The 23,427-nt window shown below is 40.0% G+C and overlaps 1 protein-coding gene across 3 annotated transcripts in view; it reads right to left on the reverse strand.

Annotated features, from left to right (window-relative positions):
- GRB10 (growth factor receptor bound protein 10) overlaps positions 1-23,427 on the reverse strand; it is a 159,944-nt gene that overhangs the window by 31,741 nt on the left and 104,776 nt on the right. For 2 of the 3 annotated variants that reach the window (XM_030551470.1, XM_030551471.1), the window contains 2 exons: positions 10,442-10,598; positions 2,044-2,159 (listed from right to left, as the gene is read on the reverse strand). In XM_030551470.1, the coding sequence (XP_030407330.1) occupies positions 2,044-2,159; positions 10,442-10,598 (273 nt within the window). Of the gene's footprint in view, positions 1-2,043; positions 2,160-10,441; positions 10,599-11,413; positions 11,631-23,427 lie in introns of those variants that run through there. The other variant, XM_030551472.1, reaches the window with a different exon arrangement.

Here is a 23,427-nt window from a genome sequence, read left to right on the forward strand (position 1 = left end):
TTACCCAAACTCTAATGATGAGAAAACATTGATGTGTAACTGTCAGGGTTCTTTCCCCTCCTCATCTGCTTAGCAACTCCACTGAAATCTTGACACCTTTCAGTCTATCAAGACAAATCCCCTTTCAAAATCTTTTCCAATATATTTACTGTGTTCAGGGCAATGTCAATGTATTTCTCATAATGAACAGTTAGCTAAAAAGTGTTCCAGGAAAATGAATACAACATTTTCTGAACATGCATACATACACACACAAGATCTGCACACTTGGTACAGAATTCTCTGCTACACAGACTAGATGCTAACAAGCTCTAAGTAAACATTCATTCCTCTTACATAACCGTCACTGTAGCGTAGTCATTTATTTTAGAACCAAGTATCTTGTGTGACACTAACATGGTGTTCTAAATCCTCTGAGTGTTCTACAGACGCTCAGTATTATGATCTCATTATTTACCATGAGTTATGACATCAAAGAAAAAAATATTTAAAGGATTACCTTATTTCAGACTTCCTCTTCCTAGCTGTCTTTCTGTACCACATTTTAAAATGTCTATCACATAAGTACATTGGTGTACTGCATGATATGCTTACAGTATACATTAATTACATTAAGTTACTCTTTGAGCTATTAATCATTGTTAGAACGCTGAATGCCTGGGTATCTATAAAACCAAATTAAAAGGTTGCCAACAAGCTAAATGGCAATAAAATCTACTGCACTTAGGAACACTATTCATTTTACTTCAGCTAATAAAAGTCTTATTCTTCAAGGCACTAACAGATTGAGGGTGAAAGAGGAATCAACCTCCTGCCCCATCATATAATTAGCCAGATGAATTATGAAGATTAAATTTACTGTCTTCCTTTAAGTACTAGTACTAGCCAACACCAGATGCTTATATCTGACTGAACGGATCAGTGGCCTGACCTGGTATAGAAAAAGAAGGAAGCATTGTTTGATGGTGAGATCATGGGACTGGAAGCCAAACATTATGGGTTCTATTCTTACCTTTGCTACCAATTTAGGTAAATCACTAAAACAAATGTGGTAGTTCAACAACTTTTCACCTGAGATAATGTTTCATAACATATGGGTGTGGCAAAGGCTTATGGCTGGTGCACTTTGAGGTTATCAGATGAAACATACTATAGAAATGCAAAGGTTATAAATCACGTACATTCCATCCAGATATTTCAAGATATCATGGCTGGGGCAGTTTGCCAAATATACACCAGCAGCTGGCTCTGCAAATATCTACGTGTGCATACAACTAGGGTTCGCACCCGTAGGGCCATGTCTTTACAAGTTGGAAAATCTGCTTCCGAATAAGTTTAGAAAGATTGCTATACTGTTAAAAATCACAATAGCTTTTAGTTTCTTATAATACTGTGTTGGTTTTGCATTATATCATTGAAACTAACTGAAGTTTCATAGGCAGAAGGGAGGGGAGGAAAAGGAGAGGTAGAGTTACACTGATCAGTACAGGAAAAAGAAGAAACCCACCAGAAAATAGTAGTAGGTTCACCTATTACGAACCCCTGTTCAACATACATACTGATAAACAGGGAAAATAATCAGGCATGACAAGCACCTTAGAGGTTACCCACAGGTGTCTTCATTACTGGCAGAAAGAGGTCTGGATATTCACATTATTTGGTCAACTTGCTTCATATCAATTAATAACTTTCAGGATAATGAACAAATTGAACTGTTGTTGCTCAGAGAAACTAAGCTGGGTTTTGCCTTTGTATGGTCATTCTTAGACATAGCAACAGCCACCCCGAGACAATCAGATTGTGCAGTCTAATAACCATCAAGATTCTCATTTTTGGGCGTAAGTTAAGCAAAGCACCTCTGGACAACCATGTTAACTTGTTTTCAAGAAAGTTGTTTTCTACAACGAAGACTTTACCATGCTCATTAACCACATATATAATATACTGTGGGGTCCCTATTGTGCTAAGCACTATACAAAGATACAGTATGCAACAGCTTCTCCCTCAGATAGTTTTATAGTCATTCTGGACAATAAGACTCACCACTGGATTTTTAAAGAATTCATATTTTGCATAATTCTTCCTGAACAAAAATTTACTTTCACTTCCCATAGTGGATTCGACTTGGACTACGAGCTCATGGTCTTCCAAGCACCTCTCTGTGGAGGGAAAATATAACGTTAATGTCTAATCAGGTAGAAAAAAGAAAAATGTTCCAAACAGTACAAGTGAAACTGCTCCAAATTCATTTGTTACACAGAAATCCTGTATTAAGTTAACAAAAGCCTCTGTGGGGAACGAGCTTTTATAGGCCTCAAATTATGCTGAAACTGGACCAAAACCACAGATAAAGCAATTTTGCTTTAAAAATGGTTTTGATTTAACATAGTAGGGTTTCATACAAATAAGGACTTTTGGGAAGGAAGAGGTCACAGGATGGTTTGTGTACCCCAATGACTGCAAGAAACTTGAGTAATACAAACTAAATTTTTCTTTTGGTGCTTGGTCTATTGTAAAGTAGTGAAGAGGTGGGGACAGCTTTAAGATACAAATGCAACGTAACTGAGGTGGGTGAAAAAGCATCCTATTCAGCCATTTTCTTCAGTGTATGATCCTGAGGTGAAGTTCAGGCCAGATTTATAAGATACTGTGTTTATTATAGAAGAAATCAAAGGATCTCTCTTAAACGAGTGCCAATAGACAGCAATAAAGGTTTTGTACTTATCACAGGGAAATTTTCTGCGACTAAAATTGGTCATTTGTATGAGCGAACATCCCACCACCACCATAATTCAGTCAAAAAGTACAATACATATGAAAGAATGAACAAGCTAGTTTAATTGGAACTATTCCATTGAAACAAGTAGCTCAAAGTTTTAAAAAACAACTTTTAGAGGACAATTGCTGCAAGTCTACTCTGGGACAATGATGTCAGTGCCCTGGCAGGCCTACTGAATGTTTCTAGGAAAATGTCTCGGTATTTTTCAGAGACAAGGTGGATGAGGTAATCTCTGTTACTGGACCAACTTCTGTTCTATGCAGCATTGCTGTAGCCCTGTTGGTCCCAGGATATAAAAGAGACCAGCTGGGTGAGGTAATATCTTTTATTGGATCAACTTCTGTTGGAGGAGAGAGACAAGTTTTCAAGCTTACACGCAGCTCTTCTTTAGTTCAGGGAAATGTATTTAGCTGTGACGCTCTGAGTACAAGACAGAACAGATTAGTTGCATCAAGCCACAATTCACCCCACCCCCTCTCCACAACTGGAGAGGTGTTAACAGACCACTTCACCTTGAGTGGTCCCTTGAAATACGTGTTACCTACTTATGCTAAACAATCTGTTCCAATTTATATTTATTTGTGACACTCTGAGTATGCTTCACAGACCTAAAGAAGAACTATGTGTAAGTTTGAAAGTTTGTCCCTCTCACCAACAGAAGATGGTCCAATAGAAGATATTACCTCACCTACCTTGTATCTCTAATATCCTGGGACCAAACACAGCTACAACATCACTGCATACAATGTTTTCCCTATTTTTCAAATGGTTCATTATCAAGGTTTCTAGTATACAACTAGGAATGGGCAAACCAACTCAAATAAAAGCACAACTGACCTGAAACGCTGCCTAAAATTCAAGCGTCTTGTGGCTCACAACCTTCCTCATTTCACTTTCATGCATCTTTGCACTTTCAGGTTTCAGACAGGACCAGAATTATCAAGATAGCATGGGGAAAGCTTCTCTTGTGATATTTTCAAGCCCAGTGAAAAGCAAAAAGTGATTGAAATCTCAAAAGCAAGCATATTCTTGCATGCCTTTCAGTTTAATTTAGTGGGCTCAAGTTAAGATTTACCTTTCATTAGTAATGATCCACTAGAGGGCCAATTGTCTTTTCCCCATCTGTATTCCGCTCAACAGTGACATTTCATTGTGGACTTTAGAGGTTTCCAAGCCTTTGAAGCCACCAGATTGGATTACTGCACTTCACTCTTCGTGGGGCTACCCCTGAAGATCATTTGGAAGACACAGCAAAAGCAGAAAGCAGCCTCCTTTTTAGTGTGCTAGCCACAGAGAGCTCTTTACATCTAAGGGCAGATCCTCAGCTAGTATAACTGGTCATAGCTTCACTGAAGTCAATGAGGCTGTGATACCTTATACCAGCTTAGGTTCTGCCCCCTAAGTCTCCAAATTCTCCACTAGGTTCCGAATGTAATTTGACATATTGATTTTAATCTATAAATCACTATGCTGTTTGGGTCCTGGCTATCTCAGACCATCTCTTTCTCCAACAGGGTAACAGGTCAGTGGGTTCCCCCCCCCCCCCCAAATAGTCTTTTGATTTAAAGATGACAGACTTGATAGTAGGTTGTAACCTGTAAAGGGCCATGGGTTCAGGCACTGTCTTTCCTGGTTGATCTTACAGAGCTTCGTCTTTCATCTTTCATGATACAGTGTAAAGCTCACATCAGTTATAAGGTAGTCAGAGAATGTGTCTTGCTTATCCTAGGAAGTGAAATTTAGGCCAGCATTTGTCAATGTGGCTTGTACTTTGCCTTTTAGTTTGTCTAAATACACCCTATGAATGTTTGACAGAAGTATGGTGTAGAGATGAATAAAAAGTCCTAAACTTGTCTCCTTACCAAGTTAGTTTCCAGCTTCCTCTGAAATTTTGTGGTGGCATTTCTGCTGAAATAACATATGAGACACCCTGGCACTCCCCTATTCACCACTGTCATATAATTAGGATATGTTTTGCACAAAACATGCCTTGTGAGGTATGATTCTAAGTCTTGATCTGCTAGACATTAATGTCTCATTGGATTGTATGTGCTATCGTCATATGTGAAGTTATGAAGTTTGTCTATATACGTGTTACTGCAACATGTTGTGAGGCTGAAAACACCCACAAGCAGCCTTTCCGGTACAATAGTAAAAAGGCCAAGCAATGTTAATGGCTTATTGAGGAAATGCAGCACACAAGCACAAGGATTACCCCAGGAACTGTGTACAACAGAAACCTTTCAGAGATAGCACTACACAACGGGAACTGTTTGACCCAGGTTACAGCAAAAGAGATTTCCAGCAACTGGGAAGACGATATAAAAAGGGGGAAATAACATCATGATGGTACCTCAGTCTCCCTACAACAACACACCTGGAAACACCTGAGGAACAAAGGTTGAACTGGGGGAAGTGACAGTCCCAGGCTAAAGGGATTTCTAGCCTGTGCATGAAACCTGGGAAACCCAAGCTGCAAAGCAAAGGCAGCTTGTGCCTTAAGAATCTGCTAGCCTGTTTATCACTCAGGATGAGAATTTGCTAATTCATATCCTATCTAGTGTGTTAAAGCTCAGTTTGTGTTTTTGTTTATTTACCAGGGAGGGGGCCCAGGCTGGTGGCTAAAAGGGCACAGCGGTACCCCAGTCAGGGGCGGCTCTAGGGATTTTGCTGCCCCAAGCATGGCAGGTAGGCTGCCTCCAGCGGTTTGCCTGCGGAGGGTCCGCAGGTCCTGCGACTTCAGTGGACTGCGGGAAATCTGCCAAAGCCGTGGGACCAGCAGACCCTCCGCAGGCAAGCCACCGAGGGCAACCTGCCTGCTGCCCCCGCAGTGCCGGCAAAGCGCCCCCCGAGGCTTGCCGCCCCAAGCACGCACTTGGAGTGCTGGGGCCTGGAGCCGTCCCTGACCCCAGTTCCAGGTGGCACCCCAGGTGAACCAGTCACAACATAATTTGGATTTTCATGTTAATGATACAAGCCAACCAGAATTTGAACATTTTAGCAGATTTAGCTGTTGAGGGGAAGCAAACCTACAGCTGTCAGTGTGCTACATCTTTATACAAGCTGCAACACAGGACATTCCTTCTTTTATTGACTAATGGGATGAGGCTTTCTACAAAGCAACTTGGCTATGGATGTAACAACACAACAACTTTAGAGATACACTGAATTTTGGCTCCAAAATTAGAATCACAAATATGTGTTAAGTGTTATTAAATGGTAAATCACAACAATTATGTGAAGTTATTTGTTTTATCTGGTTGTTTTATGCTTATCCTCAACAAGTTAAACATGCTACTCTTGTGCATGCTGTCCTAGCTTTAATCCAATCACAAACAAGGATCTAATTCCACATTGCCAATATACATGGATATATTACAATTGTCACAGGCGCTGACCTTCCAAAGTGCTGGGGGTGTGCTTGAACCTCTGGCTCCTCCTCAGCCTCACCCCTACTCCACTCCTTCCCCCAAGGCTCCACTCCCACCCCACCTCTTCCCAACTAGTTCTGTCCCCTCCCCCGAGCCTGCCAAATCCTCCCTCCTCCCCTCACCCTCCTGCACTTTGTGATGCACCTGTTTGTGGGGAGCGGGAGGCGCTGGGAGGGACAGGGAGATGCTGATCTTTGAGACCCACCAGTGGGCAGAAGGTGCTGGGAGGAAAGTTGATGGGGGGCTGCCATGGGTGCGCCATCTGTGCACTATGACAATCGTGCATACCCATAACAACAGATTTTTCATGACGAAGCAAAGAATGCCTCAGTACCAGACAATAATAATCCAGAAAGAGCTAATATAACACTCTGAAGGACTCTAACCATAATGCTTAAGGAAGGCTGATTAGATAGAGTTACTAAAAATTGCACCTCCTAACCAATCTGATATATTCCTTGTGTTTATTCAAAGTCCTCTCTGAGGGTCACTGCATAATGACAACCAGTTTTTTTAAACTGCTTTTTATTACTGTTTAAAACTGCAGAATTAGTGCATCTAGGTTTAGCACAGGATCCACCTCATTTCCCTATCAGAGTAATACCCAGAAAGTTCTGATTACAGAACTATCATTAAGGGCAATTATGCAGCAGCCAGAAGAACCAACAGCTTGAGTTTCATTTTTTCATTAGTGAGATGGCTCTTAGGAAAAGTCGTATTTTTACTTGTAAAAGTAAGCAAATTTTATATGGAAATAAATGAGAAGATGTAAACATGGAACCACACAACAACACTACTTTCCAGTTCATATTGCCAACACCAGCTCTACACTTTAGAGCTCTATCACTATTCCAGGTATGTAAAATTTTGCTTTTGCTTACCAATATTAAATAAACCTGTCCAGTTAGAAAATGAGGTTTACAGGCAGACATTTTTGCATGACCAAAGAACATATTTCCATGAACACTTCATCTCATCATTGTCTTTATCAGATGTTAACAAGAAACTGAAATAACTCAATTCCCTCCCCTTTAAAAAAATAGTAGGTAATAGTGAAGCAAAAGAAGAGGAAGATGGCAACTTTCAGGTGGTCCTACCTGTTAAGGGCTTCGGCACAACCAAAGCCATCAACGTGGTGACTGAATATTGACTGATGGCCTCATGGTCTAAAAGGCAACTCAAGTGGCAAGCTCAAGAAAAACAGCCCTCTTTGGGTCAAACATAGAAATGTAGGATCACACCTTTGTGTATGTCAAATCAAAGAAGAAGGCCTCGCTTCTGCAGAATACAATTACTTGACCAAACTGCTAAGCGAACAGAAGGACTAGTAAAGCAGCACACAGAGAAGACACTCAATTGCAAGAATGAACTAGATTTCCAGAGCTACAAATAAAATGTTTGGATTAACTCAAATTTTAGAGATTAATGTCAGCTTTTAAGTAAAGTGCAGCATGACCTTAGATGCCAGGAATCTAAATGGGTTTAGAGGCTATATCAGAAACATTGCTTCTATATATACAGTTTTGGGTACACAAATTAATTTTCACACTCAAATAGCTGTTCGCAGCAATTTGCACATGGAAATGTTATTTGGACATACAAATGAGTGTTTATGCAAAGTAAACAGTCTGGTTAAGGTCCCTTTGGTAGCAGGGACCTAAAGTATCACTGCACTAACCAGTGAACTCTACATTCCAAGAAGTTAAATCATGCCACCATTGTGTGATCCTGAACTGAACTAATTCTGCAAACAGAGTTCCTATGCAGCCAAGTAGGTTAGGAGGAAAAATTAAACTGTTAGGAGGCCACCGTGTTCTTGGATGACTTCAGAACCACCTTCTAAACAAAAGCATTACTTCTGCTGATATCTGAGCAACAGCGAGTTTTGTCACAAACATCTTCTACAAACACGCCCACAGAGCCATGAGAATCACTTATGTTTTCTTTCCCCTCACCCCAGAACAGCTGGAATGATTGTTTCACATCTCAAGTATACCTACATGTACTACAAAAAACCGCATCTGCAGAGGGAAGGTTTTAGAGTATGGGAAACCTCATTGTAGATTGAGCTATGGGGTGGTGAGAGAAGACTATGAGATCACTGCCACAATCTGGCAATATCTGAAACATGCATATAAAAGCGTCTCAGAGCAGCCACCCCAGGGCCAGCAAAATTTGGTAGCATAGAAAATGTTCAAATTAAGTTTAACCAAAATTGTGCTGGTAATTTTTTGGGGATGGGGGGGGGGGGTATCTGAATTCTCCAGAGGATGGTCTTTAGTGCAATATATATTTTGAATATATAAGCCTCCACTCTATGGAACTGAGAATTCAGATGAAGTTTCTTTCGTGTGGCAAACTTCATTCCTTTTTTATCTTGGATGCTCTTTAAACTTTGTATAAAATCTTGCAATTTTTTCCACACTCAAATCATGAAGTGTATTTTTAAGACCTGTAACATGGATATACTGGATTGCTAACCCTGGAACACTCTTTTAGCAGTTATTTTCCCCCATGGAAAAAGTTTCATCATAACTCAAGTTGCAGTTTGTACATTGCATTTAATTGAATCAATCAATCAATCTAGGATTTGATTCATGCTTTACTTTAAATGGAGCTCTGCTATATGCAGATTCTACTGTATATAAATGCAGACTGATAAGTATCTTGCTCTTTTCCCATCATTGTTAATTACCAAGTTATTTGTATGTAAACAGAAGCTTTGATTTCCTAATCAGTCTCCTGCCCGATTCATTCAGAGATGTCACACACCAGAGTTTGACAGCACAATTAGTCACCATGGAAGCTATTGTGATGTCACAAACACTGAATTGTGGCATCACTGAATGAATCTGGCAGGAGAAGGATGTTGATTACAAAGAAGAAGGCTTCTGTTTACACAATACCTTGGTAATCAGCAGTGATGGGAAAGGAAATATAGAAAGAGTGCCTGGTAGTTTAATGAGCATAGCTAAAATTAAAATTTTAATAATTTTTCCCCACATGTGGATGTGGTGCTTTAGACGGACGAAATGTAGATTCTGTAACTTATACTGTCAATTTTGTTTTATGCTATGAACAAAGCTGAAAGTTGTCATTTTACATGAACCAGGTTTCCATGTTTATGGAATAGTTAGTTCTATTTTTACATTGAAAAAAGAATCTAACTGGAAGAATTTGTTAATTGGGTTAAACTGTAAGACATTTTGGAGAGTTAACTTGCAGAACAGTAAAGTTCTGTGTTTAATAGCATTCATGTAGGGTATCACAGTTCCAGCAAATCACTTCTTTCTTTATTTGTAAAGGCTGAATACATTTCAGATTTTAAAACAGTTTTATAAACCACTGATAGTGTTCTCAATTTCAGCGCTCATGATTACAATTAATGGTTTGCTTATTTCTGTTTGATCATAATCTCCATTGACTTCTTTTTTTTTAAAGGCAGCTATGGTTAACATTTCAAATGCCATCTTCTGTATCATATACAATTCTGTATTGTTTCAGCATACTAGTCACATACTGCATATTCAAAAGTTGCACATCATGGTGCTTCCACTAAATCCATTCCACAAAATAAGAGCAGAAGCCAGATTAAGTAGCATGAGATTCTTTCAGGTACTGTCATTAAATCAATTCCTAATGTTATTTAATTCCCTGCAGTTCTTCCTCTTGCTGCCTTCTTGCCAACTGTAACCATGGCACCTTAATTTCAATCAGTTGGAGTAGTTGCTGCCTAGAGAGCACAGATGCCAGTGCTAGTCCAGGAATTCCCAGTCCCCTGTGAGTGGCAGTACCAATACTTTCCCCTCCCTGAAGTCAAGTGTATTCAGCCCCCTCTCTTACTCCCACATGTGTCTAGCTTTCATAACCATTCTGTAGGTATGCAAGGTTGAGTCTGTTCATTCAGGTCTCCCAGCTGGTGATGAACTGAGCTGATTCACAGGGCCAGTACTCTTTAGGGATCAAGCTTAATTTGCCTAAGCTGTTTATTTGCTATAGCCTCAAAACACAGCAAAGTAAGAATAGTGTGAAGACTAGAAAAATAATATACAGGAGAGTTAAAAATGATTCAAATGCTTCACACACATTAGTATAAGGCACGCAAGTGATTCCAGCTCACTTAGAGATTAAAAACCTTTGTCCACAATGAAGCAATTGTAAAGACATCCATATTGTTATATTACACACTGTATGTTCACAGTTAACATTGCCATGCTTGACGATTCCCTACCTAATCCTAGATGAGGGTGATGCTCCACCAGGGTCCAGCTGTTATCATCCACACAATGACTTTTGTAAACGAGCAGCTGGCAGAGGTCCCTGGCTGTCATGTCTGCTAGAATTTCGATCACTTTGCTTGTCCCATCTTCACTAAAGACTTTTACATCCTGCAACATAAAGGATACACTTACAGATCAATGGCCTTATGTTCTGAAAATATGCAAACCAGTCACTGTACATAGCACTCCTCCTTGTCATAACTCCAGAAATCTTAGACAGCACGAACGACACAAATAATTTACTTTATATTACTTTCTCCTCATCCCCTTTACCTCCCCCTCCCACCTGGTCCAAAAGGAAGATTGGGCAGCATTAATATGAACATGTATCAAGAAAGGGAGAGAGAGAAAAGATTCCTTACGCAGCAGTAGACAACAAGCATAAATTAAATAATACCAATGTACTAGAATGCTTGATAAAAAATGAAAAAAAAAAATCTAGTTTGGTGTATACTGAATTTGAACACTTACATCAAATTACGTTGAATTCTAAAAATTAAAAATGGCTCCCTTGCTCAGGACTAACTTTTGATTGTTTCGCCTTTCTAACTTCCACTTGCAGTTCATCCACATATGAATTACCTAGTATTGTTCACACATTTCTCTGTTTCCCCTGAATTCTCTTTCATCTTAGATTTAAGAAGTTTGAAATCAAATATGCATACACTGTACATTCAAAACATTAATGGAGATAAAGAGAACGTGTCAGAAACCTCCCCCCAAACCCTGAATTATACAGATGCTTTCCCGTTAGCATTGTTCTGCTCAAACAATACACTTACTGCAAAATTGTTTCCCTATATAATCATATTTAGAGTACCAAGATTTATTTTAATCTCAAATTAAAACATTCTGCATCCTAGCAAGGGAGGACATTGATCTAGCAGAAACCTTGTGGGTAATTTGATATGGAAAAATCTTACCTCAACAGCACGTAAAAGGCAGCAGTCAGAAGAACAAGATGGCATTTTAAATATAGATTGCCTCCTGAAAGAGTTTGTTCTCTGCCTCTTCCAACCCTTTGCAGACTAAGCTGCACACCCAGGGTGTTCTGTAGTGTCAGTGGATTACTGTACTGTACTTGTAACGTAGCCCCTGTTCTGGGTACTGTTTCTGGGGAAGCAGACAACTCTTCCCAGAGCTCCACTCAAAGGGTTACGTACGATCTTTTAGGTAGTGAATCAAACCACACTGTGTAGACCAATCCTAGCCCTCCCTGTGACTGATGTAATCATTTCCCACACACTATCAGACTTCCAAATTATTCCCCCCCAGTAAGAAAAAAATTACAAAGGAAATCTTTTTATGAATACCCCCAAATGTTTAAAACCCCTCTGATCTTAAAAAGTTCAAAGGAAAAGAACGCAGAAATCCCAGAATCAAAAGCAGGCATGTCCCCTGAATTCTGATTTCTTTGCCAAATCCCTCAATAGCCCAGTCTCACAGCAGCTGATGTCATCTACATGCAACTTAAGCACTTGAACTTCTAGTCTGCTCGCTACTGCTACCTCTTCCTTCTTCCTAGCCGGCTTATCCCCTCCCCCTACTCCTTTAACTAAATGCTTGCTTAGTGGTCTGAGTTCTCATTATAACAGACTGTTGATTTAGCAACTGGAATATGAGAGGCTCATCTTAACAGCTCACTCTTGTGCTACAGGTTAGATCTGGCACTAGATTATTGATTAGGTACAGTATTTCCATGAACCTAAGGTCTGACAGCTACCCACTACTTCCCTCTCTACTCTCCTCCCCCTTTCCTTTCCCATAGCTATGTACAAAATCAAGCCCAGCTAGGGAGGAGTTAAAACTTAATCTAGCTAAAGTGACTCAAACCCATGCATTCAGGAAACTGCTTCATCTGACAGCAGGGATGAGCCAGCTCTTTCAGAAGCAGGCTCTGAAGAGGAGGAGGGGGGAATCCCGGTTGCTGTAGCTCTCTGGAAGGTATGCACTCTGTACAATGTTACAGCTGCACTCAGACTCCTGGTAACACTTAACCAAGTCATAGACATCCTGGCCAGAAGACATTGGATGGGTTTTTGCCCCTCTGTTCTGTGTCCCTAGACAAGTCTATTTTCAGTAATTAGCACACATTTTACAGTATAAAGGTATTATCTCCACACAGTGATCTCAATCTTGAAATACTAGCAATGTTACAAAACCACTCCGCCACAATGAAAGTTAGCTTCAAATAGAGGAAAGGGATGTATCTCTTAGACACTAAACAAAAATACATCATTCCACACCATGGGAACATAGTGGGCTTCCATGTTTACAGTCTGGACCTGATCTGAAAGAGAGAATCATCTCTTTTTTTTTGCAGGGGGAGAGGGGAATTGGGGCAGGAGGGAAAGAATCCCATATCTATCTTAAAATTTTGTACCTATTATTACTACAAATAACATACAAGAGCAGCATAACTGCGGGGGAGGGGATATCTACTTTCAGTTGTCTTTGCGTATCTATCTGACTCTGCTTTCTGTAGTGGAACAAAACCATTTAATTGAACTTCCTGTCTCATGAACTAGCCTGCTGACATCACTCCCGCACTGTGGAGGGGAATGCTCAGGCACTCTCTTTCCCAGACTTTGCAAAGGGGTGTTTCACAAGTAATATAACAGAAGAACAGGAGCACAAGGGGAGGGGAATTACCAGGATCCTGGTGGAGGATAGGAAAAGACCTTTTCACTGCCTGGAGACTTGCACAAGCCCAGGAAGCACCTGGCAGCATAGGGCAAGCTGCCCATCCCTTGTGCTGCCTGTGAGACCCAAGAGAGAGGTAGAGCTGTTTTATCAGAAATGTCTAACAAGCCTTTGTGTGGGATAGGGAGAAAAGCCTTGAGTCACCCCACACCTTTCTTTGTATTTCCAACTAGGGAAAAGCCTGCAGCAGTAAAGCCAGGAGGAGAAGGCAGCAGCCTCTCTCCCTGGTGCCCGAGCACCTGACCTGTACTGAAATGCTGACCACATTGTTTCTGTGCTAGTCCCATTTCCTTCCCCCACCTCACAACTTCAGCTCATGGTCTATTGCTTTTAAGTGTGTTACACCAGAAAGCTCTTTTGAGATGGGAAGTTTGCTGAAGTCTATTCAGGGTCGGGGCAGGTCTACACATAAAACGCTGCAGCACTTCAGTGAGGACACTATGCCCACAGGAGGACTTCTCCCACTGGAATAAGCTACCGCCTCTTGGGGAGGTGAAACACTGAGTTGATGGGAGAATTGTCCTAATGACATAGAGCTGTCTACACAGGGGAATACACAGAGATGTAGTTATCCTGACGTGGGTTCAGATACAACTCTGATATTTCTGCAGTTCTTTTTCCCTGTAGCTATACGTTGTAGAAAGAATCCAGGTATTCCCTTCTGCAAGTCTGCATTAGATAAAGCAAAAAATTCATTCATTTGGTCTTTTAAAGCTTTCTTTATTTGATATATTGGGGATTTGGAATGTAGTGGGCGGATGGAAGGGAACAAGTTACATTTCCCTATTGATAAAGCAGCATAAGTAGGAGAGAACAGCAAGAGGTCACACACCACCATCAACACTGAGGACATAACAGACCATACCAACAGAGGGACAAAATTGTGTGAATGTAACCCTACAAGAAACAGAGACAGCACAAGTTAACCAGATTTTGTAGAAACAAAGGAGAATACAACAAGGTGAAGCTTAAAATCTTTAAGGGTGGGGTGGGGAAATGCAGTGTTAAATAACAGGCCTTTGTGAAGGGAAAAAAGAGGCTATTGAATGAGATTTCATGGAGGTGTCCACACAAATATTGTATATTAAGATAAAATTTTATATTTTAGGAAGCAGGGTTGGTTGCTACAGCAGTTTTATTATGTTTGCCATTGTTTCAATGATAAAAAGAGAGGGCGCTGAGTACGAGTACTCTCTCTCTACAACACACAGGCCTAATTCCAAGCCAGCCAGGAATGGTCAGTGAGACAGCTAGTTTTGATTATTTTTAAAAACATTTTTCTTACACATAATGGTGTAATCTAGTAATACAAGCTTGTAAGTGCTTCACGCTCAATCTTATTTCTGCTATAAATCAGAGGGTGCCTCATGAGCACAGCTGATATTGCACTAATGACCTAACTCAAGGAAAATGAATCAGTTTCTTCTGTGAATAAAGCACTCTCGTTCCAGTAGGTAGATGATATAGACACACTTAGCAGAGGTCCAGAAAAATCAGTTTTAAACAAAACTTCTACTTTGCAACCCCCGAGAGTAAAATGCAACAGTCAACTGCTTGGAACAATGACTTACAACAAGGACTCAGTTATGTCAGCAGCACGAGGTACCTTCCATTCAAAATCAAGGTTAAGAATGTTCAGACAGTCGGAGTCTCCGACTGGCTGCACATTCAGTGCTTTACAATGCAAAGGAACAGATAACAGACTGTGCCATTGTTCTGTGAAGAATTCTTTTTGAACAGACTTAAAAACTGAAAGCACTTTAACATACACCAGTTTAGTGATTTAATATTATGAAGGAAAGAACACCTCACCTTCCAGCCTACACTTTCCCAGGAGCAACTATGGTGTTTGTTACATGAAGTAATGAGATCATTAAAAGGGGCAAGATAAAAATAAACCCAGTTCAAGGTCACAATTACGTTATCTTCCTCCCTCTGCCCTATCGGTACTCCTAATTTCCTTTCCTTGGGAACAAGCGTTTTATATATATCACTACCCAATGATCCCTCATTGCCGCATTGCTTCACCCTCTTTGGTTTTGTGCTGTTATATGGCCAGGTCCATCCTAGAAAAGATTTGCCAGTACAGCAATGCTGACAAACCCCTGGCAGCTGATCCAGTCAAATGCACTTTTTTGCCAGCAGTGCTTGTACCAGTTTCCCAAGCAAAATAAACTACACGAGAGGTAGGCATTATAATTAACACCAGCAAAAGCATTTTTATACCAGCATAACTGCATCTACGCTAGGGCTTTTGCAGGTACAGAAATCTCTTTAAAATATCTATCTCACGTCCATAACCAACGTTACACTGGCAAAAGTTTCTAATGTAGACCTGGCCTGAATTTTCTATTCCTTTACTTTACTGGGGCTCTACACAAATTTAATCACAGATGAATTTACACCAATGATAACTAACCTGTGTCACAACTCATTCTGTGTTCACCAATTTAAGAAAGGCATACAAGGGGATGGAGGGATCTGGCTAGCCAAAAGATGTGAGCTCAGCTTGAAAACTAATGGATTAAATGTTTTGGTGGCTCTGCAAATGCTTCACTTTTCTCATAACAGTAGATGTGGGGATCTCCATAAACTACCAGTGTATCCTGAAGAACCACCTAGTTGACTTGTTATGTGCAAGCTTCTTATGAAAACATCACACACACAAAAAGAACCACTTCAGTAGGTTTTGGAACAGATTCCTGAATCCCACAATCACTCTGTTAAATCATTTAGACATTTAAAAAAAAATTCAAGTAATAAGATGACCATACTTGCATTTAAGGTTTTTGCAGTTAGCTGATACAATGCAAGAACATCTGCTGATTACAAAAGACATATAGGCACTAATCACTATAGTTATGATTACATTGGGAGTTTTCATTGTAAGCCTGTTTTTATATGATACATTTTCTGGAAAACTTCCAACTTTCCTCAGCCTCAAAGTTATTCTAATTTTTTTTTTTTAAAAATGAAAAATCAGGGAGTTTGAGTTATGAGAGAAGTGAGCTTTCAGTGTCTTAATTCCATGTCACTTACCGACAATTTGTCAAAGATTGTAGATTCTAACTGTGCATGTGGATTACCCCTAATGAGTAGTACACCTTCTGCTGGGTTCAGAGAGTAGCAAGAAGGGGAAAACGTTCAGATTCAACAGTGGTAAGCCTTTGATAAAAAGATTAACTTCGAGCACGCTCAGCACATATCTGAAAAGTTTTTAGCTCTGTCTAGCACAGAACCACACTGTGGTATTATAGTCCAGTTTCCCTAACTTGCTCTAGGGTAGTTATCTACCTAAGAGACTTATGTTGCCCATTACGCAGTGTCTCGGCACCTCACAATCTTTAATGTATTTAGCTTAGAGGAATAAGAGGTATTTTAAGTGATTCACTGAAATATATATGTCAATCCTATAATTTTTCCCCTCTGATTGTTGTTGCTTTCTGCCTCCAGTCTTGCAGAGGGGGAAAAAAATCCTCCAAAACAGCAGCACCAGCAATAAAGGCGAGAAAGTGCGGCTGGGACCTTTTAAATATCATTCATTGCACAGTGTTTGCTTTAGCAAAAATCATGCAATAAATATTGTGTGGACCCTTCATATTGAAGTAGGGGTTTTTTGCATGTAAACATCCAAAAGCCAGGAAATGCCAAGGTTAAGGTTTTCATAGCAATATTAAGTCTCCTACATGACACACACCATATTTAAGTATGCATTTAACAGCCCATGTGCAAAGGAGGAAAGTTATTGTTATTATAAGGACCTAGATCTTGGTATTGACTTCTATATTTGACTATTTAATCTTAACATTGCATTAAGTGAATGTGTGAGTGTTTAAATTAAGAATTCAGTGTTGTTTCCACTCCGACCCCTCCGTTCTGCTGGGTACCAAGTTTTATGTTCCTTCTAGGATTCAGAGGAACAATTTGACTTGGAAAGTGGAATCTGAGCACATTCCAGAAGCTCAGTAATATTCACATACTGATTTTAAAAAGAAAACATTTGCCATTAGCCACCACACAAATGACACTGTGGGTCCTGCACTCCCATATTTAGAATAGGAAATTCTAATAACCAAACATGTATTTGAAAATGGAAGTCATTAAGTATCCAATGTTTTTAGCTTCATAACTGGACATACAAGTGAACAAATATGTCAATTAGTCTCAGGATTATGTGCCATGTTGGCGTTCCAATTCAAAAGCTGCTCACCTGGAATGTTTGAGGGAGAGCACAGTTGAATGACCTTATGCAACTGAATCATACCCAGCAGTATCCAAGCTGTGAGCTCACAAACACTAAAGGACTAGGATATGGTAACAGCAAACTTAAGACCATAGTATTCACAATCATTTTACCGCAAGTGATGAACTTTTCATATTTAACACTGCATTCTACCACTTACATGACACAGACTTGTATATTTGCAACAAAAACAGTGCATTGTCTGTCCCCAATGTTATCTCATCCCTACCACATCTTCCTTCCCAAAACTCTCAGCAGCTTGATAAGCCAGCTGATCCTCTAAACTTTTCCCACTTAAAATTCAGAGATGCAGATGAGAAGTGGAGTGAGGAAAAAAAAGCAGCTGTTCTAAATTATAGATCAGGCTGGGAAATTAGGATGAGGAATAGAGGAGAGAGATAGAATTGAATGTTCTCGTTATTGAGCACATCACTAGTTTGTGTCATTCATCTACAAATTTTATCAGCAATGATTTATATTTTCTTCCAGATCATTGATAGATCTGTTCAACAGCACTGGGCCAAGAAGTGAAGCCTGTGGGTCCCTATTAGAAACACCCCCATTTGAGAGTTTAGTTGTATTGGAGATCTAGTGATAACCAGTTTTCAATTAATTTAACATGAACTATATTGACTTTGGATTCATGTAACACAGCTACGTTACTATTAATGAAACTTGCCAAAACTTCAACAGTACTTTACAGGTCATCCCACATAAAGGGCAAGCTTCATACAGTTCACTTTATATGCATACCGAAATTGTTTGGATCAGCAGAACTGGACTGGAATCTAATGAAAGCATTGAATTGTACAAATGTTTTGGGATTCTAGATTTCTGATGTAGTAAAGAAACTTATATAATGTCTCCTTGTCTAGTTCTCCTACCACCATCCCCAAATTTAGCCACCCTTGGCACCAGGTTTGGGTATTAATCCACAAGCCATTTTTTCCATATAACTAATTCTGTACAGAATACCAGAGCCTTTCTTAAAACTTGCAGCCACTGTTTCACACTTTGGATAATGTAATTAAAATAATTAAATAGCTTTGTCTGGCATTAACCTTTAGTGACTATGAAAAATTCCTTACTATGAAATCTATTTCTAAATATTTTACCCTCTTCCCCAGTTATGTACCAAATGTATTCTCTCTTAGCTTCATTTCAGGAGGGAGTGATAATAAGCCTAAGTAGAAAAGTTCTTGCAAACATGTCTAGAAAGAACAATCAAAAGAAATATCAAGATTAAGGATAGTTCTTAGAAAACATAAACAAAGCCTGCAACTTCTTTGGTTAAGGTTTTTGCCAATATGAAGTATTCTTTAAAAACTGTATTACCTCATGATACAAGCTTTCACCTCATGATACAAGCTTTCACCCAGAGGAACCATGTCCAGTTAAAGTTTGACAGATAGCATAACTAGACTATGGAGCAGCTTCCCATTGACTTAAATAAAATGGTACGAGTCCCATTTGCTTGAATGGCTGTTTCTTTCCCAGTAGGATACTGTGACAATGGAAAATGAAGCACTTGAGATTAGAGCACCGGGGCCAAATGAAGAGCCAGCATGCCATTTTCAGCTGGGGGTCCTGGACTCTAGAATTAGCTTCCCACTTTGATTTGCCAGTATCTGGATAAGACTCTCCCAGACACGCTGCAGGACTCGGTATTATGCTCCTGTGCTAGATATGGAATGGCTACAGAGCTTCCTTCTGAGTGAGATACACACCAGATGTGTTCAATATAAAATCCTCTCATGTTCTGTCTGTATGGCTGAGGATATCTTAAATAAGGTATGCTTGCACCCAGTGCTACCTAATGACTTAATATAATACAATCTAGCATCCATTACCTCGCCTCCTTTTAAGTTCCACATTCCCACCATTTACAATATTTACATTTTAGGCTAATTTTGCCTGTTAAGTGTCTCTGAATCATACTGATTTTCTAATTACATGACTTGAACGCATAACAACTTGGTCATCTGGCTGTCCTTTAGCTGCAATGACTGGCTGTGGTCAGCTTGGAATCTGTAGCTCTCCCTCTTGTTCTGCATCTGTCATTGCTCTGTTGATTGTTCTGAGGCACAAACTGTAGCCACTGACAGTTTCTGCTGAACTCTCCACTGTCGGTCTCAATCACATGATCTGGGCGCTGAATTCTTTTTTTTTTTTTTTTTAAATGACAGCCCCTCCTCCCCCATTCACTTGGAAATGAACATGGTCACCAGGTTCTTGACCAGGCAGTTCTCGGAGTAACATCTGTTGTAGAAGAGTTCATAAGCTCTTTCACCCTTTTTATCTGATTTAGTTATTCTCTTTGTGTTTGGCCACTTTGGAGAGAGATTCTTTTCCAAAGTTGGAACAGTACCTCCTATGTTTTTCCTGGGGAAACATGGTGAGGGAGGTTATGGTGCAAAATATTGGGCCCTATTAATGATCAGAAGAGGACTATTGCTACTGGGGGATCCAATCCTGCTGCTAATCACAGCAGTCCACCTGGCATGCCATCAATTCTGGGGTCCAGGCCTTCCTTAAGAAGTCTATTTTAAAATTTAGAAATAGTAAGTAAACAGTTTTATTTTTAAAATAACGGAAAGTTGAGTTAGACAGTTCATCTAGAGTCAATTGAAAATAAAAGATACTATGAAGTTTATATATTTATTTCATTAGATTTAAGCATTATGTCTACGAACAGTTATATGTCAATGCAGCTTGTGACAACACTGTGTGCCACAATCACACAGTAGAGCGTAAGCTGGGGTTATTCGGACACATGGCAGGAGATCACTGTGTGATGTTCATTCTCTACAGATCATCTAGCATACAGCAGAACAGTGAGGACGTTTATTTAAAAGCAATGGCCACGAGGAGCACTTTGCAACCCTTCGTCCCTAAATAATGACTATGCAATTTTCTCTCTTCATCCTCAAAACAAAACATCTATTGAGTTAATCCTAGGAAACAATTGTTTGTCCACCCCTAGGCAACTGAGCCTAATGCTCTTTCTGGACTTTCATCCCTTAACTGTAGAAATGACTGCTGTGGAAGCTGTGGTTTTCATGGGAAACCACTGCTTCCCCAGCCCTTCCTAGCATCACAGGCTATAAAACTGCAGGTTATATGGGGTCTAGGTATACATATTTAATTTTAAAGGCAAACTGCTGCAGCTAGCTGGTAAGGAGATAGTCTCATCATCATGGTCTCCATCTTTTTCCTCACTTCCTCATTGTATGCTCCCCCTGTTGCCAGGGAATTTAAGTGAAGTTACAGACAGCTTAAAGCACATGCAAGCAGCTGGTTAAAAGTCTGACTCTGGGGACCGTGAAATAGGATTTCAGTTTACACCTTCAGAAATTCTCCTGGAAAAGGGTGTGTGCAAGGGGGAGCAAACAGGGCACACCCCTCCTGCCCCCCCAGTAGTCTTCAGGGGCACAGAACTTCCTTGGCCCCAGGGAGGCAGCGAAGATCAAGCGCCTGCTGGGAAGAAAAGAGGGGACAGCGAATGCCTCCCGGGGTGGGGGTGGGGAGAAGGAGGGGCTGCAAGCTTCTGTGTCCCCCCAAAGGGGTCACATTTAAATTCCTGTGCACACCCCTGCTCCTCGGAAACAAACTGATATAAACCAATCACTACAGTTGAAAGGAGAAAGCAGCTGGATATTCACTTCTACTGCAGGAGGCTTGTTGGAGATGGGCTGGGGAGAAAGGGTGAACTACAGACATGTTGTACCCTTCCCCTTCCCCTCCCCTGCGCGTAATGTAAAGTCAGTCATGAAAGATTGCGAACTAGGCCAAAAGAATTCTCACCAACTCTCCCCCAAATCCCTATGTATGGGGCCGGCCTAGTGTTGCCATAATGGTGCACAGGGATAGCGAAAAATAAGCAGCATGCATTTGAGTGTGTCACTAACTTGACCGATTTTGGAAGTTCAGCAGATTTATTAAATACTTTCTTAAAATTCAGATGGGTTGGAGTATCAACAATTATTTGCTGGGATCTCAACACTGTGACATGACTGAAAAAATAGCAGAATAATTATAAATGGAGAGCAAAGCCTGCTCTATATAGCTCCTGGAACATACCCACTTTACTGTGGCCAGCTTTGGACACTTCAGAACCAAGAAAATGTAGACAAATTGGAGGGAAATTTGATAACAAAAAAGGTTAAGAGACTAGAGCAATTAACTTTGGAAAGATACAAAGAAAATTCTGTTGGACAAGCAACAGTCACGCATGTGTGAAAGAAGATGGGTTACATAGCTACAACTATCTGAAGGGAGGAAACACCAAGGTGAGAGGCAACTGAGGCTGGTGCTAAAGGGGACAGATGGGATAAGTTGGACAGAAGGAACATTTCAGCTAAACTGTCTTAACTCAGACCTAATGTAGCCTAGTCATAGAATCATAGAAGATTTGGGCTGGAAGAGACCTCAGGAGGCCATCTAGTCCAACCCCCGGCTCAAAGCAGGACCAACCCCAACTAAATAATCTCAGCCAGGGTTTTGCAAAACCAGGCCTTAATCTCTAATGTCACTCAATAAAAAAATAACTTTAATTATATGGACATAAGTATAAAGCTATTCTGTATAGCTTATAAGAACTGTAAAAATATAATTATTCTTTTACGCTAGCAGAACCTCAAGAGCCCAAGCACACCTTTAAAATATAATTTTCCTCCACTTTGATAGCATCAATGGTAGCTCACAACAGATGTATCCAGCAGGCAGAGCTCATACTGCTCTGAAAACAGAAGGGGTGCTTTATAACCGGGAGGGTTGACAGGCTTAATGACAGTGGCATGGCAAAGCATCGCAAATGCCTGGCCATCAGTTTCTACCTCAATGTACAGTATTCAGCAATATTACTTTACTTGCTGTTTCCTCAAGTTACAGGCACTGGAACCAAGAGATTTCACGCAGAAAATATTGGCTAATTGTTGCTGATTGCAGCTTTCAAATGTTTTATAGTTCCATTTGTCACATACAATAATGCTTTTTTACAGAGCTGCTCACATTAGGAAACTTTCTGTGCAACTGTGTAAGCATCAGTTGTTGATCAGAATAAATACCTATAGATCTCTACCAAGGAAGAGTTACATAAGGGGCATTTCAAGAGTTTTTTCTACACATTAGTATCAGATTTTCATCATTTTCAGATTCTCCCCCTCATTGTATTTAAACATTCGTAAACATAATGTATTTAAAAACTATAAATACATTAAGAGGAAAACTTTTATTATGTAAAAGTGCTCTGGGAGTTTGTGTCTGGTAATTTAGACATTGTACGTGAACACCGTCTTAGGTTTCCTTAAATTCACATTCAGGAAACAACTGATGGAGAAGGGAAAGTTTCCTTTTCTGATGCAGTATCTGGGAATGTGCCATCATGACTGAAATTGCTGACTGCTTCCATGTATACTGTCTTGACTGCAACAAGCTCCATGTGTATTCTGAATTCAACCTGCTGGGAGCAACAACTGCACTCACTCTCACAAAAAAGGATTTTTTATTATTATTATTTTTTTTAACTATAAGGGATGTGGTATATATGAGAGATTACAAATTGAATCACATATTAGGTCTGCTATTATACAAAGTATCTTATAACGAAAGTCTACAGCTACATTTATGTATAGGTTTTACTACTTAAAAAAAATTTTGCTCCCATCTCTTATGGTCTTATTTTCCTTTCACATGTATTCAGACTTGTGCGCTGTGATAAGACCAAGTGATTAGTAACAACTTCAGCTTTAATTCCATGGCTAACATCTCTAATTTAACCCATGCAATGTCCTCCTTAAAAAGCATTGCTCTAGGTCATTTAATATGTCCCTTCCTTCTTGGTGGGGGCACTAACAAACAAACAAACAACCCCCCCAAAACCCACACAAACCAACTCTTTGCTTAGCATACAGGGACAAATTCCCTGCTGCCATGGTTACCGTTCCAACTTCTCTTGTGGTACTAGAAATAAAAAACTTCCCTTGAGAACAG

This window comes from Gopherus evgoodei, chromosome 2, assembly GCF_007399415.2.
Source record: "Gopherus evgoodei ecotype Sinaloan lineage chromosome 2, rGopEvg1_v1.p, whole genome shotgun sequence".
In the NCBI taxonomy this organism is placed as follows: Eukaryota; Metazoa; Chordata; order Testudines; family Testudinidae; genus Gopherus; species Gopherus evgoodei.